At 40.2% G+C, this 25,156-nt stretch overlaps 1 protein-coding gene across 4 annotated transcripts in view; it reads left to right on the forward strand.

The window, feature by feature from the left end:
- Window positions 1-4,818: 4,818 nt before the first annotated feature.
- The window catches only part of DCP1B (decapping mRNA 1B), a 37,081-nt gene continuing 16,743 nt past the window's right edge, over window positions 4,819-25,156 (forward strand). The window contains exons 1-5 of one of the 4 annotated variants that reach the window (XM_079992532.1): window positions 4,819-5,214; window positions 6,681-6,819; window positions 7,369-7,409; window positions 9,425-9,552; window positions 22,719-22,785. In XM_079992532.1, coding sequence (XP_079848658.1) covers window positions 6,784-6,819; window positions 7,369-7,409; window positions 9,425-9,552; window positions 22,719-22,785 — 272 coding nt within the window. In that variant the 5' untranslated portion in view covers window positions 4,819-5,214; window positions 6,681-6,783. The remainder of the gene's footprint in view (window positions 5,215-6,680; window positions 6,820-7,368; window positions 7,410-9,424; window positions 9,553-22,718; window positions 22,786-25,156) is intronic. The other 3 variants (XM_079992533.1, XM_079992531.1, XM_079992534.1) reach the window with 3 other exon arrangements.

A 25,156-nucleotide genomic window follows, 5' to 3' on the forward strand; every position in this document is an offset into this window, starting at 1 on the left:
GTTGAGGGTGATAAGAGTTTTTGGGAGACCCTGCAGAGATACCATTCCCAATAGCATAAGAAATTCTATCCACCTACTGTCTAAAATAGGGACGTGGGTGGGGCTGTGGGTTAAACCACAGAGCCTAGGGCTTGCCAATCAGAAGGTCAGCGGTTCGAATCCCCGTGATGTGGTGAGCTCCCGTTGCTTGATCCCTGCTCCTGCCAACCTAGCAGTTCGAAAGCACGTCAAAGTGCAAGTAGATAAATAGGTACTGCTCCAGCGGGAAGGTAAATGACGTTTCCGTGCACTGCTCTGGTTCGCCAGAAGCGGCTTAGTCATGCTGGCCATGACCTGGAAGCTGTACGCCAGCTCCCTTGGCCAATAAAGCGAGATGAGCGCTACAACCCCAGAGTCGGCCACAACTGGACCTAATGGTCAGGATTCCCTTTACCTTTACTGTCTAAAATAGTTTTGAACTGTACCACCTCCATCTTTATAATGTAAATATGTCTCTGAATAGTGCTCAGTACCACTTCGCACACTGTACAAAAGCAAACATGTACTTGCCATGGTGTTACAAGGCTGAGCCATAAAAAAGAAGCCAAAGGTGAGCCAGAGTCAGGGCTGAAGGGCACACAGAAACATACCAGCGCCAGGAATACCAATATTGGACAATCTAAACAAGAATACTTGTATAGCCCTTGCTGTTGCCCAGGATGGACCAGTAGCCAGGTTGGATGAATGAGGTCTGTCCAGAATATTATTTCTCAAATTTCAAAATGCAGTTCTCATAGTTCACCATGCCAGTTCCCATTTCCCAGTTCTGTAGCTCCTCTCATTTTTGTACAGGTAGTGAGGTTCTACAGTGTGTGCATGAATGTTGTAGGTGTACATGTAAAATATTTATGTCTACAGGTTAAAAGAAAACACAAGAAAGTAGTTTGTGAAGTAAATCTCAGGGTGTTCTACAACTCTTTCCTCTCTCCTTCAAAATTCAAGTGGCCCACAATTAAAGCTCAAAAGGAGTTTACAGCAGATCACCCAGTTTTTATGGATTATTTTCATTAACTTATTGAGAGGATGCCTGCTGTTGCCTTATATTGTGGTTGTGTGTGGAGGTTTCAGTTGTTGGTTTGTGTGTGTTTGTGGTTATTGTTTTGTTAAGATAGATCAGGTGTGGTCCAATCTTTTTTGCCTGGTCCCTTAACAAGGTAGTAACTTAAAACTCTTTGTCTGTGAAAAAATCTCAGGGTTTTCAACATGCCATATCAGTATTCACAGCAAATACACAATTATGAATCACAGTTCCAACACTCATCGAGATGTAACAAAGTGTCCATTGTCAACTTGAAAAGGAAGTCAGGCTAAAAAAAGATAGCCTATTGATATTTTTAGTAAGGCTGCCAATTGATTAAAGATTGTTTTAGTTGATTTACTGTCTGCTTTGACTGATTAATGAATCAGTTAAAGTATCTGTAGGATGGGAGTTCTCACATGCTGTCACAACACAAGCCTTCCTAAATCAAGAGAGCAGGGACAATGATGGTAGCTGGTGTCTCCTCAATGAAGACTTGCTGCACCAGCACATAGGTGCTTTGAATGGATAATTTATCAACTCCTGCAGCAGGACAACATTTGAAACCAAATGTTACATTGTGAGACAAGTCTGGGTTGCATTGCTGGGAAATACACAAGTGTTTGGAGCTGAGATGCAAGGCCAAACAAAAGGCAGTTTGTCTAGCTGCTGTTGTGTTCTGATGATGTGGACTTCCCAGAAGCATCTAGTATTATCCGCTAGTGGAAACAGGATGCTAGAATAGATGGATTCTTAGTCTTTTTATGTTATGCTTTAGTCTACACTGAGGGTCTCAGTCCAATAGATGGAAGGATTGGAGCTACATTGAAAGCATCTGAGTTTCCAAAGGAGAGGTCATACACAATCCAAGTTTCTGTTTTAAAAAATGGTTGCTTGCTTTACCTGTTTCCATAACTGTTAGTTCATCTAGGAATTGACGTGGCCATAGGACCATTCCAGTTCTGCTGACCAGGAAATAAAAAAGATGATACTCCATCTCACTTTTAAAAAACTGCTCAGACAGAAAGATGTGTAGAGGTAGCAAGCTATTTGCATCTTCCCTAGCAGATGCCTACTCCACTTTTGGAAAGCTTCCCCTACATTTTGAGAGCTGTAGCTCAAGAACCCTGGTGTTTTTATTGAAGGACCACTCTGCCCTGTCTCATCCCTGAAATAGCCGGCTGTCAAGTTCCATTGTCATAGATACTGCTCATCCACACCCCTATTTTGACAACTGGGAACAGGACAGATAGGGGACAAAATTTGGTTTGAAGGCTGCCAACTCTAAGATGACTCAAAGCAATTATTTTAATATATTTTTCTTACCACAGCTATATCAACCGTGTTGAGGAGAAATATACTTTTCAAGTGAAATGTCACAGTCATGTCCTTACTGCTTAGTTATCATATTTGATTTGTCAAGAAACATAATGAATTCAGCATTGGGAGCAGATTGCAACAATTACCTTTTTGCCTGCATATATTCCCCTTGCCATCAGAAACAGCTCTGATGGTATTTCTTTTTCATTTCCTTTTCAGCACACTGAGTAATGCAGCTTTATTTTTGCAATGGGCATAGTGGCCTTCATATTTACATGTTAAATCATTTTTACAAGGGAAGACTAGGAGGGTTTTGGAGGAAATCTTACCACTCAGGAACCCGAGGTCATGCACAGTTGTGGCACAATTAGATTCTGTCTTCAAAATGCAGTACATTTTTAAAATTTATTTTGTTACATTTATACCCTGCCTTTTTGCGACCATGGAACCCAAAGTGGCATATATGTGTGCTTCTCATGAGAACTCCAAACTAGGGACAGACGAGATGCAGACCTGTTTAGCAGCAGCAAAGTTGTAGCCTCATTTTCTTGAGACCAGACATCAAGATTGAGAAAGGTAAGTTTGTGGGAATCCTCTGTAGAAAGAGGATTTTTACACTAATCAGTACTGCCTCTAACAATAAAAAAGAATCTTACCCACCATATCAAGCCACATTTTTTGGCTTTTAAAGTGTTTATCAACCATATTTTCTGGCAACAAAAATGAGCCACCATTCATTGCTTGGCATGCCACAAGCTGTTCAGGCTTGCAAGACATTACTGCAAAATTACTGCAATAGTGTATCATTTCTTTGTCCCAGTACGGCCATAATTTTGTCAAATGGTTAAATTAACCTGTGGCAGGCAGTGTGTGGTTAACAACTGTATGAAAGTTTCATTCTGCTAGGGCCATAAGCGTAAGACAGAATTCTTTTTATGTCAGAGTGGTTGAATATATACGCCACTAGAGGGTACTGTTGCATATTTACATAAAAGATAAACTAATATATGCATTTTGTTTCAAATTTTTTTTAAAAAAAACTGATTTAGCCAGAAACTTATTGATAAAATGTTTAATTCAAGTAATGAGAGAAGAGAGGAAAGGGTCTTGAATTCAAAATGGAAACCCAGGATTGAATCATGGTGCCAATTTGTCACATGTCAGCATCAGAGTTGAGACAATACCCACTGAAATAAACTACATGATCGATTGAGCTGTCATCTGACTGTTCTGCCAGTTACTCTGTTTGCTGCTCAGCACACAATGAGCAGGACGAGTGGAAAAGCAGGCAAATGAGAAATATAAGGGAAGATACCAATAACAGGGTAGAATGGGGGGGTGACGAAATCTCAATGGTATAAAGAATAAATATTTTATTGATCCAATACATTGTAAAGTATATAGCTTCGTAAGGGACACACTTTGTTTTGTTACAGAACACACTAGAGAATACTGTACAGTAGTCTTGCTGTTAAGAGCCCCGAGGAAGAATATAAATTTTAAACACATTGGGCCCATAACACCTGAAATATTTCATCTCTTTCGCCCCACTTTTTCCCCAAAGCAGGCAAATAAATCCTTTTAAATTCTTAAGCTAAAAAAATGACATTTCAAATCAATCTAGAGCCATCCCCTTCCCACAACCTTGATGTTGTGGCTAGACAATTAAAGAAAACTCTCCTTTGCTACTGAAGCTGATGCTGCTTAATATTAAAAATAATTGTTTTGTGGAAGAGGTGTGGCCTACACAATACAGTGAGATGGCACTCCTGGAAGGGTGAGTCATTTTAAGAGATTTGAATTTATGCAATTGTCAAAAGTTTTGACACTTTCAGATCTAAAAATGCTATTAAAAATAAATATTCACTCTAGATTATGGATGTTCTGTATTGTTACTGTTAAAGCCATGTCATAGCAATAAAGTTTGAAAATATGGCACCAGTATATATCCTTCCCCCAAATTTCATTATCCGATACTGAAGGTATCTTAATCTGAAGGGTGTGTGTCATGTTTCCTGTGGTTTTAGCCACTGTATGAGAGGTAGACTTATGACAAGGGTTCCACCCCCATAGTAGTAAGCATGTTCCCCTTTGAACTTGTGCATGTTATGCACCTGCTAACATGGAAGTCCCTCTTTTAAAACCGGATTCCTCAATATTTTATGAATTTGCCTTGTAATTTTTAAAACTATTTGAATAAATATAGTAACAATAGTGACTATGTTTCTCCTTATTTTGCTAAATGCTTTAATTTGGCACTGACTGGCAGATAATGCGAGATACAATAACACAATTGTTGGTTTGTGGTTTCTTTTCTTGTTTTACACAGAAGTATGAAAACAACTTCCTAGATTGTAAAAAAAAAAACAAAGAAAAAAACCCGTTGTTGAGTTTGGGTGTTATTTTAGCTTTTTGCAGGCAGCATCTTTGCTCTTCGCGTTTTCCCTTTCTTTTTAACGTGGGTCTCCTAAAGGATAAACCACAGGCCGAGGGTCTTTGAGATGACCTGTTGCCAGTGGCAACAATCTAGCACTCTCCGGACTCGGTGCTCGATCACCAGGACTGGGTTTTCCCCGGTCGTGGCGCTGAGGGAACAGGCCGGCGCGTTCCATCTCTCTCTTCTTCTCGGCTCTCGGCTAGTCGTGTCTGTCCCGCGCTCTAAGTGTTGTTTTCACGGAGGCAAGATGGCTGCGGCGGTGGCCGGGGCTGCCTTACTGGGCAAGGGGCTGGACATCAGCCTGGCGGCACTGCAGCGGCACGACCCCTACATCTGCAGCATCGTAGACGTGGCCAGCCAGGTGGCGCTCTACACTTTCGGGCACCGAGCCAATGAGTGGGTGAGGAACCGAGTGTCATCGCGGGGTGGTGGGTGGTGGTGAAATGGGGCAGAGATGGAATCAAGCACCTGCCACTTTAAATCAACCAGCGTCATCCTCGCGCCGTAAATTCTATAGTGCAGGGCCGCCTGGGCTGGCGAAATCGTTCTTAAAGCGTCTGCGCAGATGAAACTTGGTGGGAGACACTTTCCCTGGCTTTTTAACTTGTTCTTCCGCTCATGCGCTTTAAGCGGCTGATGCGTGACTGCTGTCCGGGCAAACAGGGCGGAAGGGGAGGATGGACGAGTAAAGCATGACATCTAGACATATCTGCCAACTTTCCCCTCTTTTTTAAGGGAAATTCCCTTATTCTGAATAGGATTCCTCATTCTGAATAGGATTCCTCGCAAGAAAAGGGAAAAGTTGACAGCTATGCATCTAGAGCAGTTCGATACCGAGCTTGCTTGCATTTATAATAGGACTAACCTCATAATGAGGTTATAATAGGACTAACCTCATAATGAGGTCCTGGAGAGAACAGTAATATTGGAGATGCTTGGGGAGAAACTAAGGCTGCAGTCCTGGTGTCCTATACGCACGTGGGATGAAGTCCCATTGAAGTTAATGTGGCCTACTTCTGAGTATAGTGCTTAGCTGGGACTGTACCCCAGTAAACACAGTGGGGCTTACTTACGGGTATACAGTACATTGACAGGATTGCATTGTTTATGTGCTTTTTAATTAGTGTTTGAGTTTGACCAGATCTAAGAGAAACAGCTGCTTGGGCCAGCATGCTCAAAATGCAGTGTGCAATGCTGCTGCTGCTGCTGCTGCTTCTCCCCTGGGCTGGCTGCTTGGTTTGGTCTAGTAGGTACTGGACTGAGACAAGCAGCTCCTTGAAGCAACAGCTCCTTGGGCCAGTGTGCCCGTCAAAGGGTGTGCAAAGCTGCAGTAGCTGCCTCTTTTGTCTCCTCAAACTGCCTGGCTATGGTCGCCCAGTTTAGCATAGCAAAGACTAGACCCAGGTGCAGCTCCCTGGCCAGCATGCCCAACAAAAAGCAGCTTGCAGTGGTGCCATACAGGCCCGTGCAGAGGGCAGGGGGTAGCTGGGTACATTTGTCCTGAGCTTTGGAGGGCTACGCTGGCTTGTGGCCTCCACCAGAGGCCTGCTGGACATACACTGTCTTGCCAAGAATGTGCCTCCCAGCCAACCGGGGACTTAATGGGTGAAACGGCCATGGGTGAAGCAACCATACCTGTGGACCTGCGTTACTGCATACTAGTGTATAGTGTCAGATCAGATTTGGTGCCCCTACTTCAGTGGCACATCTTATGAAAAAGGCTCCTTCCCTGGGCTTCAGACAAGCTTTGCATGGGCCTGGTGCCAGACGTCTTTTCATGCTCTGTGGACTGGCTGCTTAGTTTAGTGAAGGCACACAAACACAGCTCTGGTTGTCCTGGAAGTTCAGAGTTTTCTTTTTTTAAAGGAGGTTGGCCAGAATGATGCCTGGACAGTAAACTGGACACTAGCATATTACGTGTTGGCAGTGAGACCTTATGGAAGCGTGAGCCCTCAGCAATTTACTAGCCATGCAGACTCCCGATGCCAGCCCTGCTGTAGCCATGGTATAGTATATGTTTAGAGCCTAGATTGCATGAAAATGGAGTTTCACATTATCCAAAAATACAGAGATAATTTTGCTTTATTTTCTACTCAGTGTCTGCTCTTGCTACAGCCACAGTAGGGCAATTTGTATAAAGTGTCTAATATGACCCTGGCAAACAGGATTGTTAGTTTAGGAAAGGAGGCATTTTCTACCCCAAAATGGGAAAGCAGCTGTGTTATGACAAATGAGCTGGCATCTGGGCCTAATTCTTCATTGAAAAGGCTTGTTTCATATGTTATGTTTCTAGTGCATATATACAGAGCACATGTTAAAAGGGGGGGGGGAGGAATACTGTAAATGTGTGCTTAGAAAAATGTATACAGTGATTTAAAAGACATGTACATACCAGAAAGCCAGTGTTCAATTGATCCTTTAAAATCACATTTCATCACCTGTAACATTTGAAACAGCCCCCAATTTTGTCTGTTTGTCTGCTTATGCTTTGCACTAATTCACTTAGGTGGCTTTTATTCTGTCTTTAAAATTATGCATTTTTAATTGATTTTAGGAAAAGACTGATGTGGAAGGAACACTGTTTGTTTACACAAGGTGGGAATTTTATTAATTTTAATATCAGTGTTTTAAATTCACACCATTCTCATACTACAAAAAAGAAGCACAGAAAAGTGATATCATTGACTGGATCAAGAGGTACAAGTTTTTGAATTGCATGAAACTCTTCATCACTTATGAAGGTTGAAAACATATATTGGAAATTAAAGATACTTGGTCTGATGTTAACATGATAAGTGTAGAATTATTTTTTTTTTAAATACTGCAGATTGATGAACCTTGATGAAGAGAATGACTCCCCATACCTTTCTCCTAAGATAATAAGGCAGTGGAAAACTTATAACAAGGTGTAAGGAGGAGGTTTCTGTGCAGACTAAACAAAGTATCAGGCAAATATTTCCGATGTCAAAGTTTTATGATACCGCACGCTCTTTTAAACTTACTAGATCTTCCTTACAAATAATATTTAGAACCTTCTTATATATTTCTTATATTTTGAAAAAAAAATGAACTAAATAATAATAAAAATAAGAAGAATGTGAAACACAAGCTTGCTACTAATAGTAGTAATAAATTGTAAAGCGCTGAAAACCCAATAAGGAAGGTCAGTACAGTCGTACCTTGGTTTTTGAACAGCTTAGTTCTTGAAAGTTTTGGCTCCCGAATGCCACAAACCCAGAAGTGACTGTTCTGATTTGCAAACTATTTTTGGAAGCCGAACGGCCGATGGGGCTTCCACAGCTTCCGATTGGCTGCAGGAGCTTCCTGCAGCCAATCAGAAGCCACGCTTTGGTTTCCGAACATTCTGGAAGTCGAACGGACTTTATTGTGTTGTTATTCTTGTATAGCCTAAAGGCAGTTGAGACCAAGAAAATAGTGGCTTGCCTAAAGAGTAATACCTGGCAAGTTGATTCCAGAGATTTGAACCGAATATTTTCCAGTTCAAATTCATATTTTCCACAGTTCAGACTGTTAAAAACCACTTCAGACTGTCAAAAAGTAAAATGAGGAACAGAGATAAGAGAGTATTTTTCTGCATCTATTTCTGGAAACCATTTTATAAAGACAGTTTTATTTATAACCTGTTGGTGCTGCAAGTTAGGGGAGAAATAAGTGTGTTTTTTAAAATGTTGAAAGTAAGCCTTCTGTTAGGAATAAAAGTAAAATGAACTGAACAAACAAATCTTATAATTCTCAGATTATCGTCATGTTTGCTGCTTTCTATCACTTCCACTCTTTGTTTCATTTTCTGTCACCTCCCTTCCTGTAATGCACATTCCTAGTGGCTTCAGGGTACAGAGACATCCTTGGAGAACTACCAAACTTGGAATGTCTCCCACACATTAAGCCAGTGTCTTTTCACTGGTATCAAACACAGTTCAAAATTGGAACATTCTACATGTACCCATTTTAATAACCATGTGTTGAAAAGGTTAAAAAAGGCAAAGGTTAAAAATGGCAATGAAGGCCCTCTGTGTAGCGAATTTCCTTAGTGTGCCCATTCTTGCTTCATCATAAAAAGAAAGTTATAATGTAAAGAGTCCAACTAATACGACACTGTTAAAGTGGAGCAGGCCTCTGATGGTTAAAGTGTACATTTGGGCACAGTGCTTTGTATGCACAAGAGATTCAGATATTTTTTAAAACTGTTCTTTCATATATTAGTTTTTAACTAGCTGAGCTCTTGTAAGGAGCACTGTTGCTTAGCCCTCACAAACTGTATCTTTTGTATTTAAATAATAATAAGGTAACTGCAGGTAAACTGCAGAAGCAGTGAATTAAAATAAGATATGTAAATTTCTAAAGTAGTAGAGGAGGAGATTGATTATAACAGGGAGAGGGTGCCGTTCTAAGAGGAAGAAGTGTCTGACTTGTACTGAAGTTGGTAAAAAATAAAAATGCTGCCCCCCCCAAGCCAAGTCTTTTCTTAGGCTTTCAGATACTTTAGTAAAAAATATAGCCATACCTGTAGAACAAAGTGTTTTAAAATATAATTTCATTCAGTTATTTTTCATTGACTGTGGAGGGTTTTATTTCTGATCGTTTTTCAGATCAGCTTCACCGAAGTATGGATTCACTATTATGAATAGGCTGAGTATGGAAAATCGGACAGAACCCATAACTAAAGATCTGGATTTCCAGTTGCAGGACCCTTTTCTGCTTTACAGAAATGCCAGATGTGAGTAACACTTTCGTGCATTAACTAAACTCATTCTTGGGGTTGAAGTATGCTTCTTCCAAGCTGCTTCTTGAAAATCTCTGTGGAAATTTTCAAAACTTGAAAAAGTAGTTATAAAGTTTCTTGCTTTTCAAGAAAGCAGTTGAAAATCCTGGATTGGCTGCACTAGTGAGTTCTCCAAGGAAAACTCCATATCCAGCTATTCCTTGAAGAGGCTTGCAAAGAGTCGATCAGTGGCACTTCAAAGCACTGCAGAGGGTTATTTGCAAGCACCCAGGATGGTGCTTTGGTGTCCTGACTTTTGCTAGGACTTCAAAGTGCTCCATCATTTGATGTCATTGTGATGTCAGGTGACTGCTGTGAGAGATAGGGTATATAAGGATACGGCCCGCAGCCAGATCCAGTTCTTCACCCCTGTTGTTCCTGGGTTCTCTAGCACAAGCAAAAAATGGGTATGTTCATACAGGTGGGCTCAATAACTCACATTGAGATATGTGATAAGCTCATGTTTATAGCAGCAAGAGCTTAATCAGTGATGCTGATATCTTTCTACTAGTCTCAGTTTATAGGTATTTGTTTGAAGGATTTTTACTCTGCTCTTCAGCTGATAAAGGTTCCCACTTGTCCTGAAGGATGACTGTGTTGCCTTGGCTGCCTTCTAACGCTGACGAGGCTGGATGCCTCAGGCTGCTGATTTTAGATGTCACAAAAGGGTATCAAATTGTTAGTTATTCTAATTACTATTGTTATTATCAGTAGTAGTAGTAGCCATGTATTTTTACTGCCAGGAAAAGGTTCTAATGGGATTTTCTGCCTCGGGTGCCAAAATAACTTTGCTGGCCTTGGGTACTAGGCCTTCTAACTTGTCGGGGTGTATGGGGTGCAATTTATTCCTCCTCAGGGAGGAAAATGTCTTGAGCCAGCCTTTATCGTGACAATGAAATTTCGTTAGTACACCAGCCATGTGTCTTATCCAGCAACCCAACCTACAGAATAGTCTGCATGAGTCATGAGCAGGCTTGCCAAAATAATGAGACAAGCACTAGTTTAGAACCCCATGGTGGGAAAAGCAGTGACACGGGCATTTGGGCAGAGAAGAAGCAGGGAGTGGAAAGAGTATATACTCCCCCCCCCTCAAATTTCCCTGTCCCATGCCTGCCTGCCTTTTAATGTGGCATTAGGGCTCGTTTAAACAACATTTGCATGTAATTTGTAGTTAGTAGTTCTTTATGTAACACTAGCATCTAGCAACTCTGAACAGCTTGTAGTTCTGTTGTGCTTTCACAAATGCATATTAATAAACAATCCATCTGCTTAAGAGATTACAGCATTCTCTAGGTTTTAAATACCAAATTAGAATCATAGGCATAACAAACACTTGAAGAGGATGAGAAAAGCTGGGTTGTTTTCTGTTGTGTTTGTACACATATGGGTTACCCACACCATATAGTGATATCAAGGGCTGATTTTTCTCTTCCAGTTTACATGTTGGCCTTGAGAAAATGTCGTGTCCCAAGAACTCTTTAGAAAGCAGGGATTCTGTACACTTGGGAATCGGAGCACTTTTGGACATGGGATTAATGCAGATGCAATCTTTATGCTCCCTCTTTCCCATAGTTGAATGCCCATGGGAATGCATGATTTGCCCTCCACAAATCTCCTCTCTTGGGCACAAATGCTACCCTTGCTCTTAATCATGGTTAAAGGAATTAAGCACTAATCATAAACAGGGATCAGCCTGGATTTGAAACCATACAGCGAAGGTAGTCATATAAATAAGCCCATAAGTTATTAACCTGTTGCAGCTGGCGGGGGGTCACCAGGTGGCGCATTGGAAGATGGCCGACAATAACATCTCTCTGACCCACTCGAGGCAATTAAGAGGCTGCTATGGGAAGTATGCAGCCTTCCCGGCCCCCCCAAGGAGATGGGGGGGACTGCCTTGCCAGCGGTGTCCATAATGCACCCCTGGAATCGAAAGAAGGGGGTGCCCGGTCACTTGGCACAAGCCCTCGGTGAAGTCGGCTCTTCCTGACGCTTTCTCCAATCAGCGCACTGGTTCGCTTCAGCTCGAAAATATAATTGGAAATATATAATTGGAAAGAAGCTAAAGCACATACATCAAGCAAAGTTTGGGAGTTAAGACTGCTGATTAATGGATCTCTGTGACCGGAGCGACGGGCGGGACAAATAAATCAAGTGATGAACCACCATTAAGAGACTGGTATGTTTGGAGTGAAACGGAAGGGGGGTGGAGGAAAAAACTTTTCTTTTCTTTGCCTTATGTGAGTATTAATAACCCTCCACCCCAGAAAGAAGAATCATTGCATTTTATTAATCACAAGCAGGAATTCAAGAACTGTGTGGAGTGAATTATTGATCAAAGAGAGGATTGGTAAACATCGGAGAACGGAGAACTGCGCAGTTTTAAATGGTGTCTCGCTAAGACAGGCTCGTCTAAGAAAGACGGGGGGAGGAGGACCAGGATCATCGGAATGTGAATGATGATTGGAATGTGATCTAAACCTGGCAGAGCCCTCTGATATACTTGGCAAGCCTGGGAAAATTAATGGACAGACCGAGGATAAATTCTTTACGGAGGTGTGGAATGGCGTCTGTCCCTATGTGATATGATTTTTGGAGTGTAAAACCCACACAGAGGATGTTTGTTTTCAACCCGCTTGTGAAGATTATCAGAGATCGCAAAGAAAGGAATATACGATAACAACAAGAAGATGAAGAAAGTAATAAAGAGACTATCTGGACAGAACTGGATAGAACTGTCTAATTAAAGCAGCAATATAAGTGATGCTTGGACCCCTGTTCGGAGCTTGAAGTATGGGTACCCCCAACAAAATTTAAAAATCTGTCTGTATAATTTGGAACTAATGTGATTTGGAAATAATGTGATTTGATTGGCCTGTTAATAAAAATTATATTAAAAAAGAAACCTGTTGCAGCTGGCACAGGAAGGATGGAGAGCAGTAGCAGACAGCATGGTGGAATGGCACTTCTCATCCGACCTGTCAGTTGCATTGCTGCTGCTTACAGGAAGTAGAGGGGGAGGGACAAGGTCCATTGTTGGAGACAAATCTGGCATTCCTGCTGGTGAATTTGCAACACAGTGAACTGGTTTCCACCTCGCCTCCTCGCCTCTACCTCCCTGTAAGCATTGGTGATATGACCAACTGGAGGTCGAGTCAGTGACCATAACCATGCTGACCTCAACTGATGAAGAGCTCTGCCCCACTTGCAATAGCTTGATGTGTGTGTCAAAGGGTAGTGTATAAATATAAGGCTGTTTGTTTGGTTGCTGTTGTTGTTGTTGTTGTAGATGACAGCATATTTAAACAGCAAACTATTCAGCAAAATAAAGTGAGATGCCTTAGGTCAATTAGTGAGCAAAATAATATAAGACAGCAACATTGCATCACAGGAGGGCCAGAGAAAATCCTCCTCCAAGCTAGAGGATTAAAGGAATACTTTCACCAATTCTCTATCTGGCAGTCTTAGTGGGTAGAAACCTGACATACAATGAGAAATAAAAAATAAAGAAACAGAAAGCTAGTGTTCCCAAACTAGAATAATACAGAGTGCCCTTGACACCACCCCTTGCTATTAGTATCACAACACAAAGACTCTTAACTTTCTGCACTGCTTCCTGTCCCAGCCATCCCATATTTAAATAGCAAAAGGAAAAAGAGAGAAGTTTGTGCCTCTCTTTGTGTTTAGGGAAGCCTGCAATGCATTCTGAACCATTACTTAACCTTCGTCTCCTCCTTACATCATGCCAGTGGCTGTTGCAGCACTGTTCCTTCCTATGCTGCTGAACTAATGCGAGAATCCCTGTGCCACATCAGAAGAGCTTGTTTTGCGCCTCCTCCCCATGCTAGTGTTATCCCAGATTCCAGAGAGTGCAGTTGCTTATGGTGTTTCCTCCCTCGCCCCTTTCTGTGCAATGTTGGGTTTTGCCTGAAAACCAAAGGCCATAATGCCTCCATCACAAGTGAATTTATAAGGCATTAACACCAATAGTTGAGAGCAATTGGGAAGGAAAGAGGAGTAATGTTTGCCAGCTTTGTAAAACAAGCCCTCAAAAGTTACTAGCCTTCAAACATTTTTACAAGTGTGCTGGGGGCTAACAGAGGCAGAAGAGAGAGACACATTTCTGCTGCGCTCTTTCAGCTGCCTGTTTCGTTTCACATTAAACACATAGGAAGGACAGAGGGCTGCATCCCTCCTTTCCCAGTCTGCTCACTTCCTTGTATGGAATTCCTGGTTGCCGATGGCTACCGAACTGATTCTTAAATGCAAGGCTGGGCTAAGGCATGTGAGACTTGGCTCAAATTAAGCTCTTATCTGCATAGCTTGACATTACTGTTGTTCTGACTAAGTGTGCACATGTGCTGTTGCCATGGATAATCTTGGTGTCTTTTTCTGGAGCATGCAAGATCAAGGCTGAGAACCAAATAACTGCTACAGTTGTTGAAGAACAAGAAGTAGAAAATTCCTTCCCCTCCTTGTTCTGTAAAAAGCATTCATTTCTGTTCCTCTTGCTTGCCATCTGGGTAGGAACCCTGGACATTATGACACCCTTAACCAGCCAACATCAGCAGTGGTTTTTGTCTACCATGTCATCTGTTCCTCTCAAATCTTCAGTCTTCTCTAGATTTCGTTAGAGTGGACTATGAATAGTTGTTATAGCAAGTTTCGTTATAAAAAAATAGGAAAGAAAATGTTTTGAAGTAAAAGTATGATCCATCTGAGCTGAACTACTTTTTAAAGTCCCATTTGATTTCAGTAGGACAAAACTAGCCATGCATTGAACTTCCCCCCTGAGATCAACGGGACTTGAAAGTGCTTGATTTTAGCTCAAAGTGCCCTGGGTGCAAAATGTGATTGATAATTGAACCTGTTCACATCTCCATACCCATTGGATACTTGCTAAAATATGCTGACTGTTCTAGTTCATCCTCATATAATGGCCCAGTTCAGAATATATTATCTCAGCTCCTTTGCTCTTCCCTTTGTGGCATGAACCAGGAAGTATCTAATTAACTACAGTGTTCATTTTCGTCTAAACCAGGGGTTGTCATCCTGGTTCCTACCGCCCACTAGGGGGTGTTTCAGGATTCTAGGTGGGCGGTAGGGGGTTCTACGGCACAAGCTGAATCCTCCTTCCATTGAGCACTGGTGGGCGGTAAGGAAATTTTACCATCAAGAAAAATGCATTAGTGGGCGGTAGGTATAAAAAGGTTGACTACCCCTGGTCTAAACTATGGCTGCCAACTGTGTCTGAACTCTAAATTTCCAGCTTTGGAACAAGCTGGGATCTAAGGTTGAGGATGCTGACGTATTCCAAAGCTGGCAACCATAGTTTCCCAGTATAGATGGAACAAGAAATTGTGGTTAATTGCAGACTTTCTGGGTAGATGGTTGGCACTTTGAAGGAGCGAAGGGGCTGTTTGCATGGGCAAAAGGCTTGTTCATACCTTGTCTTAATAAGCCACAATATGATGGTCCAAACACAACTTTGCTTTTAAATACTTAAAATAATTGTTTGCTATTTTTCTTAAACTGGATGCTTTCCCCTCCCTACCCCTCCAATTCAAAAGTAGTTCTATTCTAGGGGTAAATACACTTCATAACCTCAGCTGTAATCAGACATAGATTCAATAATAGTTATTTGCTTGGACTAGCTAACTATAGCCTAGAAGCAAAATTAGTGCTTACTGTAAGAAAATTACCTCTTTATGCCCTTCCATTAAATTGGCTAGTACTTATATTCTTCACATAACATTTTTTCTGTTGTATATTATTTTGAATAACATATTTTTGTATACATTTTAGCCCTGGTTAAACTATTCTGTGTAATATAAAAATGAGCACTTGATATATTCAAGCATAATTCTAGCAATAACAGAACTTTGAAAGTCAAGCAGGAGGACTAAACAACTAAATGAAACCCTAACCCTTCACTTAGTCAGTTTGGTTTCATTATACATGTGTATTTGTAGGTATCGAATAGATCTGTTAGTAATGGCAAGGGACAGAACTTTTGCTCCTGGGAAGTAAAATACTTCCATGCTGCAAAGAGAAGTATTATAGTGTGGGTTACTAGTATATAATTTCCCTGAACAGGAACTTTACTTCAACTGTGTTGTGCAAACAATTCTATATTGTTACAGTAGACTATCACAGAACTCTGTTGAAAAGTTCCAAAAGGTCTTCTAGATTAGTGGCTTACATATTCGGTAAATATTACATTATGGGTCTTATGGGCAGAGATAAACTGAGATGACATTGCAGGGCAAATTGAATAATGTGACATCAAACTGTTACAACAGTGTGCTCAGCCTTTTTTGTTATGCAGGTCTAAAAACCACAGTTTTGCTACTTGTTGGTCTTACAGCAAACTCTCCCCCCCGGTATAGAAACATAGATTTATAAATGTGTGCTTTTAGAGAAAGAAGACCTGTTTCAGTTTTAAGTCATGCACCAGCTGTACTGTGTATTTTTATGTATAGACCATCATATGACATATCATATTTCATAGGGTGGCTTGCCACTTGAAGAACCTCCTGAGGAGCCTGTTTTCCCCTAGAACACATATTTAAAGCTGCTGGTATAGAACCACTTTCCTGCTCTGAGGTAGAACTGTATACAAAGCAAACAATATCCACATTATACTCATTGCCTATAGATTTCTTGGTACTCTAGTACAAGTCTTCTCCATTGGATGTCTTATCTAAACTTTCAGCACATTTTGACCTAGGCTCCCAGCACTTGTTGGAGAACCATTGATAGATCATTCTGATACACCAAAAATACCAATTCATTACAGTATCCATCTTCATTAATATTTAGTATTGTATCAGAGCAAAACTATGCCATGTGAGAAGAGGTGGAATGAAGTGCTTAAGATAAGAATGCTATGCAGATTGTCAATGGCTGGTGCTGATATTGCAATGGTTCTCCACTCTTGGAGGTAAAATCTGAGGGGTGGTATGAGAGGCACTTTTTGAGTTTTCTGCTAGTATGGATGGTTCCGAATTCATAAAAAGACTAATGCACTACACTGTACAGTGCCAGAGGTTCCCTTTCTGGATTTCAAAACATAGACAGTACAGTTTAGTCTGGACATACTTTGTTGAGAAAATATGGCCAACTGTGGCCATATTGGACATTTCTTTGAGATAAATAGGCCTTTCCAAGTAGACTGGGCAGTTTTATTTGAAAAAGGAGACATTTGAAGTGGCTTACTGTTCTTGTTCCATACTGTTATTATATACCCATCATGAGAGGTTCTGTATTCTGATTTTGTGCAAACATTTAAAAGTAATCAAAACTATTTGTGACCATGTACTGAGTAATTTTGAAAAATGAGAAATTAGAAAACAAAAATCTCTGACACAGTGAGCATTTGGAAACCAGTCTTGTTATCACAGTTTTAAGAAACTAGACATCAGTTCTCTGCCAAATTATTTAGACATATTTATTTCTGAAACTGCCTGTCTCTGTAAGTACTCTGGGAATTCTCAGTTCTAAAGACCTTTCTTATAAATTTAGAAATAGAATTTTAGAATATTTCACCTGCAGATACCACAATATTCACTCTATTTTTTCAGATATCATAAAATACAGTTATCGTTTCATTGAGTTTTGTATATCATGTTACTATGGGTCCTTACCTCCAGGTGTGATGTAGAAGCAACTGAGTTGGGTTTCATGGACCATCTTGCCCGTATACTTCACTCCAGGCTCCCCTGGGTGGTGCGTAGGAAGTGGACGATAAGCTGTAGTTGCTTGCCGAACAATGGTCTGAAACATCCTGTTCTTCAAAATGAATTTTCACAGTCCAAATGGATAGATGGCAAAAGTGAACTCTGCGTGGCAGTGACAATTTCATTAGAAGTATTCAAACCTAGTAGCTGGAAAATTTGCAAAAATTGTACATTTTTGTTAAAACTCCCAAAGGCAGACCAAAGGAAACCACTTTACAATCTGAGCGATATCTTGTGTGTCGCTCCTTGTTTTTTTCAGTTCTTCCCAGTCTTTTTCTTGCGGTGTGTGCCTTGTGCTTGCTTAAAATCCTTCTCCTCTGTTAGTTTTACAGGGAAAACTTGGACTGAGAAGTGAGGATAATGGGCTCCATCTGCCTGTCAGTTCATCACCTCCCTGAGTCATAGAGGTCTCTGGTTTTCATACATCACCACCACTGTCTCTGATAATGTACCCTTGTATTTGGAGGAATATGTCTTTCTAAAGGGGTTCTTGGACTTTCTGGACTTCACCCAGAGAGAATTTTTCATCAAATGAATGAATTACATATTTTTTTTTAATGAGAACCAGGCCAATAGAGTTACAAAACGGTGATACACACGAGTCTTATGCAATGCAAGTTTGATGCATATTTTTGCAGTGCGTGTCTAGATCCTTTCATCTATATGCAATGTGATAAAGTGCCTGTTTCAGTGCCAGCCCTGAAAACTAGCCTTCTAACATTTTTCAGCAATTAAAAAATAACTCCCGGATAACATCTCCTTAAAAGGAAAGGAATGCAGTTTACCCCATAAGTATGCAACCTTTCCAGTGAAATTAATCTGAGATTGCAAATGGCTCCACAGACTGATGAGTGAATAAGCTTGTTTTTGTGTCTGGGATTGTAAATCATTCAGGGGCAGCATGCTTTAAGTGATGGTGTTGCTTTAACTTTATATTTGGATACTATGCATGTGGTTAGTAGTCTGTCCCAGCCAGGAGACTGCCCTATTGTAAACACACATTCCTTACTGGGTCACTCTGTGCTCAAGATACCGTTGAAAACCCCACTCCTATCTGTATTGCATTCATTTAAAGTGCTACTTTGCATTTCTGAGCCTGCAGTCCTGTGGCATTTGAGCCATTTTTATTTTTTTTATGAAAGCAGCCAGGGCACTGTTAAGGGAACTTAAACACCATTATAGGATTATAAATCCCTTTTCTTCCAAGCAGAAGTTAACCACAGATTTCTTGAGCTAAAGAGAGATTTGCACTCTTGGTAATAAATCTAATCCAATCCATAACTTGTCACAAGAGATGGATTTAATTTGTTTTGAGGCATCTGGTTTAGGCAATCATTTTTGGATTGTGATATTTAAGTATGTAACAACTCTTGCCCATATAACACGTGTGCAGGTATCACCAGATTCAATAAACATGCATAAGTGTGGTGTCATATGGGAGTCCTAATGTGAAATAGAAGTGACGTGTGCTGCACTGGTGAACTTAACACTCCGTGAAGGAAAATGAAGAGTAAGCAGTTCAAAATGTATTCTTTTCTGATCTATTTAAATAAGAGAGGAATTGAGAACTGGTGCCATAAGGAGATGGCAAGTATATTTGGCCTATGCAACACTACTGCACTCTAGTCAAAGGGAGAATTGCAGGGAGACTCTCTGCCTTAGACAATAGGTCAGGAGTCCAGCAAATAAGTTGATATTCTCTGGCCTCTTTTACAGCTTCCAAGATGAGTTTTCTTGCTGGTCTGGACAAACTGCTATTGCTTTCTCGGGACTTGAGTCTCACACTGTTAGGAATGCATTCTGCTCCAGTCCTTTGCCCTTTGCAGGTCATGTGGGGTACCAGTTCATCAAATGTGATATCCTTCACATTTATATTTTCAAGTGAAGAGACTTCTCATGTTGATTTTTCTAGTTCTGTGTACCTTAAGGCATTTTGCATTTGACACTTTATGTTATGATAAAAATAAACAAATCAATTCATGCTTTTTATGGTTTTAAACTGTTGTTGAAAAAGTTCAGGCTTAACAGAGTGCATTTAAAAAACAACAACAACTATCCAGTTGTGTAGGAATATTAAAATATTTCCCTGGGGAGAGCTTTTGCTCAAAGTGCATTGGGATCCTTTCACTGAAGTCGTTCCCTTGCACTATTTTGGACCCCACAACCACATTTTTATTGTGTTCATCTGTTTGTGCTATCCCGTTGTGATTCTTCAGGACTCAGTATTGTTCCCATATTACGGATGTAGGGTGAGTAGCTGAGGCTGAGATATGGTGACTTTCCAAAGACTGCGCAGTAAATTCATTTCTGAGGTGAGATTTAAACCAGTGACTTCCTGAATTCCAGCTCAAGCTCTAGGCCTCTTTGTTATACTAGCATTCTTGCAGTTTTTAGTTAGAAGTTATTGCTGAGCATAAAGAGGACTAATAAAGAATTGAGAATATTGTTGAACAGTTGTGTGAAGTGGATTCTTTGTAGGTCTGTTCATAGGAGCCAATTCCTAGGGACCAAGATCCCTTCGGGGGGCCCTCCCCCATAAAATAAAATTTGAGGAGGCTGGTTCCCCCCCAAATTTGATGGGAATTGCCATTCAAATGGTATGGTGTGCCACATCATCTGATCGGTTATGCACGGCGGGGCTCCCCCCCCCGGTACCCCGGTATTTTATTCAAGTTGGCATCCCTGAGTCTGTTCATATAATAGTCAAAGTGTAGCACAAGAAAAGCTGCATTGGAATAGTTTGCAATTAAGTGATTTGTGCACAGATTACCATTTTGAAGCGATTAATCATCCAAGTAATTTTTCTGAAGAACAGGAATGCCGCAGAAATTTAGAATCGCATTGACAGACTGATATAGAAAATACTTCAGCTCCATGTACAATTTCTGCTTAAGCACTCAGGCAATGCTTTTAAAAAGCCATTTCGCAAATTCAAAACATTATGTTAGAAATGACCCTAAAATGAAGCGATGTTAAGTAGTGAAGGTATACACTAAAAAAGAGAGAAGCAATACACTGTTGGTGTATTTCACAGGTTAAGATGAATTGTTCTTGTCTGTAGTCTTCAGACTGCTCACTTGCACATTAATCCCATTGACTTCAGGGGAGAGCCTTGACATTAAACAGTGTATTTTGCCCTAATCCATTGAACAGCATGTGCAGCTAAGGCTCTTCATAAACCATGGAAGGCAAGACAGTAAGCACAAGCTGTTCTGCAGTTTGTAACAAGAAAGGACCAATTGCACGTGACAGTACTCAGTTACCGGGTCTTGGGTCACATGACACAAGCTGCAGTGCAGTCTTTCAAAATAGGAGATTGAACCCTAACCTTATTCACTGTCTTGTTCAAAGGCGAAATTGCATCCTTTCATTACTGAAAACTCATTTCTCAAGCTGCACTCTCATTTGTCAGCAAGTCTCTTTTTGGAAAAACATGTTGGCTATACACAGCAAGAGAAAATAAAGAATGCTTAGCTGGGGGAAAGTAGGAAACATTCTCTTAGTTGCTTGTTGAATTAAAAAATGTCACAGGAAACATTTATGGTGATAAAATATGATGATGTAAATAGAATAAAAAATTGTGATGTAAATATGAAGTGCAAATTAAAACAATCTTTAGGTAATTAAAAATAATGCTAGCCCGTAAAAAACATCTCTGACTTGGCAAACAAGCTTAAGTTTATTGGGATGTGTTTGAATGCATTTGCACAAATTCAGCATTTAATATAGGCAAGTAAAGAATATATGAAACCCAAATCTGCAATTCCCAGGAGGAGAAAGTTCAAATTGAGAACTCCCAAAGGAGCACCATGACAGCAAATGACCAATTGATCTTGTCTGGATGTACGCTTAATTTGAGGTGGTAGATTTCAGTTAGGGTCTCATATGTACAGCGTATGATTTACTGCAAAGCTATAGTCTCCTTTGAGAATTAGAGCGAGTGTATTTAATAATATTTCCCTGTAATTCCTCCTGAGGTTACTTTGCTTTATAAATTAGCCCCTGGGTGCTGAAACTAAGATAGAAATTACACCTTTGGAGATTGAATAGTGCATTGATGTGGTTGTATCTGGTTTTGATTTCATGAGGGCAAATTACAAATAGTGGAGACCATGCAAGAATTGTAGGAAAATATATTATGGTAATCTATGTGCCTGCAGGTGTGTTTCCACCATCAGTGGGGGTGGAATTATTCCTTGTTTGGGCAGGAAGATGCTGCAGTAACTCAGTGCAACTGAACTCCATGCCAATTTACTTCATAGCAAACATATAGCACAGCCACCTAATTGGAATTGAGTTCCAGTGAAGTAACCTTCAAGTTAATGTGCTTAGGCACTTGATGTTCAAAAACCTAACTTTAACTATTGAGTGCACTTAAAATTGCATTGCAGAAGGTGTGACATCACGTTCTGTATTCAGATGGTCTGAGGACAAATGCTATTTTCACATTCAGCATGAAAATAAGTGCATATATCACTCCTTAATTTGGGACCTAAAATAGCTCTCATTATCACCTTCAATAGATTTTTCTGCTAAACACTTCTGGGGTGGGGCTTGTTGGCTTGTGCTTCAAGATTTAATTTCCTTTTTCTGTATAAAATGTGGACATATTGTCACAATGTAAAACCAACAACACCTCCTGAATTATGTATACAGGCGTCCTGGACCCACTACAATCTATTGTGTTAAATGCTTTATTTAGACAAGTAAAACAAAAATCTGGGACATTGATAGAAAATGTTCTGTAAAAATGGGTGCAGTCTTTTAAACATTGCTGCTATTTATAGTGATTATTTACCCCCAAATGTTCAGAACAAATCTCTTAGCAGACATCAATTTTCAGTTATTCCGTGATTTCCAGTTTACCAAAGCGATGATAGAAGGGGAGACTGTCTTTTACTCCAATAACAGAAGGTTTATAACATTGCATATACTTTGTTCTCTCTATCAACATTCCCCAACTAATCATGACCACATAACCTGATCACTCTGAAAGCACTCCAGAAAGTATCCCCAATTCCATTCCATGCAGATGGGTGAAAGTTGCCCGTTCATTCAAGGCATTGGGGCTAGTTTCCAGCAGCCAAAGGTCCAAAAGTAACGTTTTCAAACGTTAATAAAAATAAATAAATGCAGACCTCATGGATGGGGCTGCGGACAGTGTTGCACAAGTAGAAGTTGGAAGGACCTGGTGCGTTGGTACAGAGCCAGAACAGAAATTGGAAGGTATGGGGAGCAGCCACATATGTGCATCATATAGCAACAGGGGGAATGCAACTGTTTAAGGCTTACAAAATATTTTTGAAACCTTTACAAAGCCAGAGGGTGCTGGAAAGCATTGTAATGTGTTGTTCATTGTTTGTGTTTGATGTGCATTTACAGTGTCCATTTATGGAATTTGGTTTTATGATAAGGAAGAATGCCAAAGAATTGCAGAGCTCATGAAAAAGTAAGTGCTGGTGGTCAAGGAAGCCCTTTGAGGATTTTATTTGTGATCATTTGCATGTTATAGCATTGTTCATTATATTGAAGCTGTTTAAGATTAACCCCCTTTATATTAACAGCATAAATGGGCTCATTAAAGCAGAAAAGTCAACTGACGCTGCAGTACTGTGCACACTTAAATAGCAGTAAGTCTTATTGAAATCAATGGGACTTACTTCTGAATAAAACTACATAAGATTGCATTGTGAAGCATATTTTAATTTGGACTAACGCATTTTGGAATTGTTCAGTGAAAGTTTACTTCATTGGGAGGAAAGCTCTTATTAAATAAAGACTGAGGAAGAAATAAATCACAGGCAAATGTCTGTAAATTGTAATTTATTTTTATACTTTGCAATTTATTTTGTATAGTCTATTCCTATTGATCTCACTTGCCCTGGTATATGGAAAAATATGCAACTTTATTCCCTACTTCTTTGAAGTAGGACTGTTTGTAAGATTAACCTGCTGAAACAGTTTAGTGCCTTCAATAAAACCTGGATTATACAATTAAGCCAAGGACCATACACATTCAATAAATGTTATAAATGTGCTTACTATAGTATATAGAGATCAGGTCTTAGTATTTTTAATATATTAGTTTTATAATATCCAAACACTGATGGATAGCATCTCTTTCTAAGTGCCCTGAATGATGAAATTCCACCACGGGGTGGATTAGCTAGGTACCAGTTTGAGGGATCCTATCTGGATTGCTGAGGTCAGAGGTCCTCCAGGCCATAATCTGAGGTGGCAGTGGCTCTTTAGGGTGTCAGACAGGGTCTCTCCCAGTCCTACCTGGAGATACCAGGGATCAAACCTGGGGTGTTCTACATACAAAACAAATACTGTACCACTGAGGTAAGGCCCTTCCCTCTCTCTCTTTGGTAATCCTGTAGCCATCTGTGTGGTAATGCTAGCTAGGCCACTTGCAGAGGCATTCCAGTTATTCTGGTTCCCATGTTACTTTTACACTCACTTTGTATCTAATGCCATGCTCTTGCAATTGGTGATACATATAATGTTTGGGCTGTAACTTTCTAAAGATACATGGGTGGAGTCTAGTGTAGAATCTGGTATAGGTATACTCAATTTATCATCTAAATTCTAACTCTAACCAGATGCCTGCAGCTTAGAGGATTTATCAGGGGAGTTAAATTTGCCTGGGCATAACAATGGACCAGCCAATCTTTGTTTTTGCCCAGTTACATTACAGTGCGATTGCTGTGAAACGATCTACAGATTTACTTCTCCTGCTAGGCATTGATCAGGAAATTCTACAAGACCTGGAAATGGATGTACAACAGAGTCCATCTGCTGTAGAGAAAGAGAGATGATGTTTCACTCTAGGAAAGTCAGAGCTCCTCTTTCTCAGCATTATTATTTAGATTTTTACCCCAAAGTTTCCTCCAGAGGAGCCGGAGGGCAGCAAAACATATCAATACTAATACAATTAAACTTCTAAAAATATTTAAATACTTCTAAAAACAATCACCTACTGTTTTATCCTATCCTGACTCACATTCACAGTGAAGTACAATAGAAAACTATAAGCTACACATTACTGCTTATTAGACATTACAGAAGTATGCACAGATCACAAATTTAGTTAACATTTCCCTAACACAATTTAATTGCAGCTGTAGTCTTTTTGAAAAAAGAAATAGGCACGTATCCCTCTTGTGTAGCAATTGAAAGGAGCAGAGTAATTATATTAAAAATCTCTAATATCTCCCCTCAGTTGTATTCCCCACCCCACCGCATCAGAAGTGTGCAAATGCTTCCCTCATGGGGAAATTTCTGAACTTTTTCTAGTGCTGTGATACAATTTTTGAGATATACTGCACCTAATGTTCCAAATGTAGTCACACAGTAGATCTATATAAAAGTCATTGTAATATTGGTAGTTTTATTTTCCATTCCCAATATTGACTTGTCTTTTTCACTTCCACTGCGCAGAAAGTTGACAGTTTCAGTGAACTGCCTACCACAACCTCAAGTTCTGTTTCTTGGGTTAGTTGCAGTCAATTTAGATCCCACCTCCATATGTACAAAGTAGTTCTGTTTTGCCCCAGTGTGCATCACTTAGCCCTTGCGTACATTAAATGCTGTGTGAAGCTTTCTTATCATTCACTCGGTTTGGAGCTAGATTCTTCTGGAACTCTTCAATTTGCTTTTGCATTTCACAGCCCAGATAACAAACTTGGCTATCTCACTGCTTACCCCTGACTTAAGAACGTTTATGAATAAAAGGTAGCATTCCCAGTACAGAACCTTTGGGTAGTTTATTGATAATTTGTCTCCTTATTTTAAACTGTTTAAAATGTTTGTTTCCT

Source organism: Podarcis cretensis, assembly GCF_951804945.1.
Source record: "Podarcis cretensis genome assembly, chromosome: 10".
Lineage (NCBI taxonomy): Eukaryota > Metazoa > Chordata > Lepidosauria > Squamata > Lacertidae > Podarcis > Podarcis cretensis.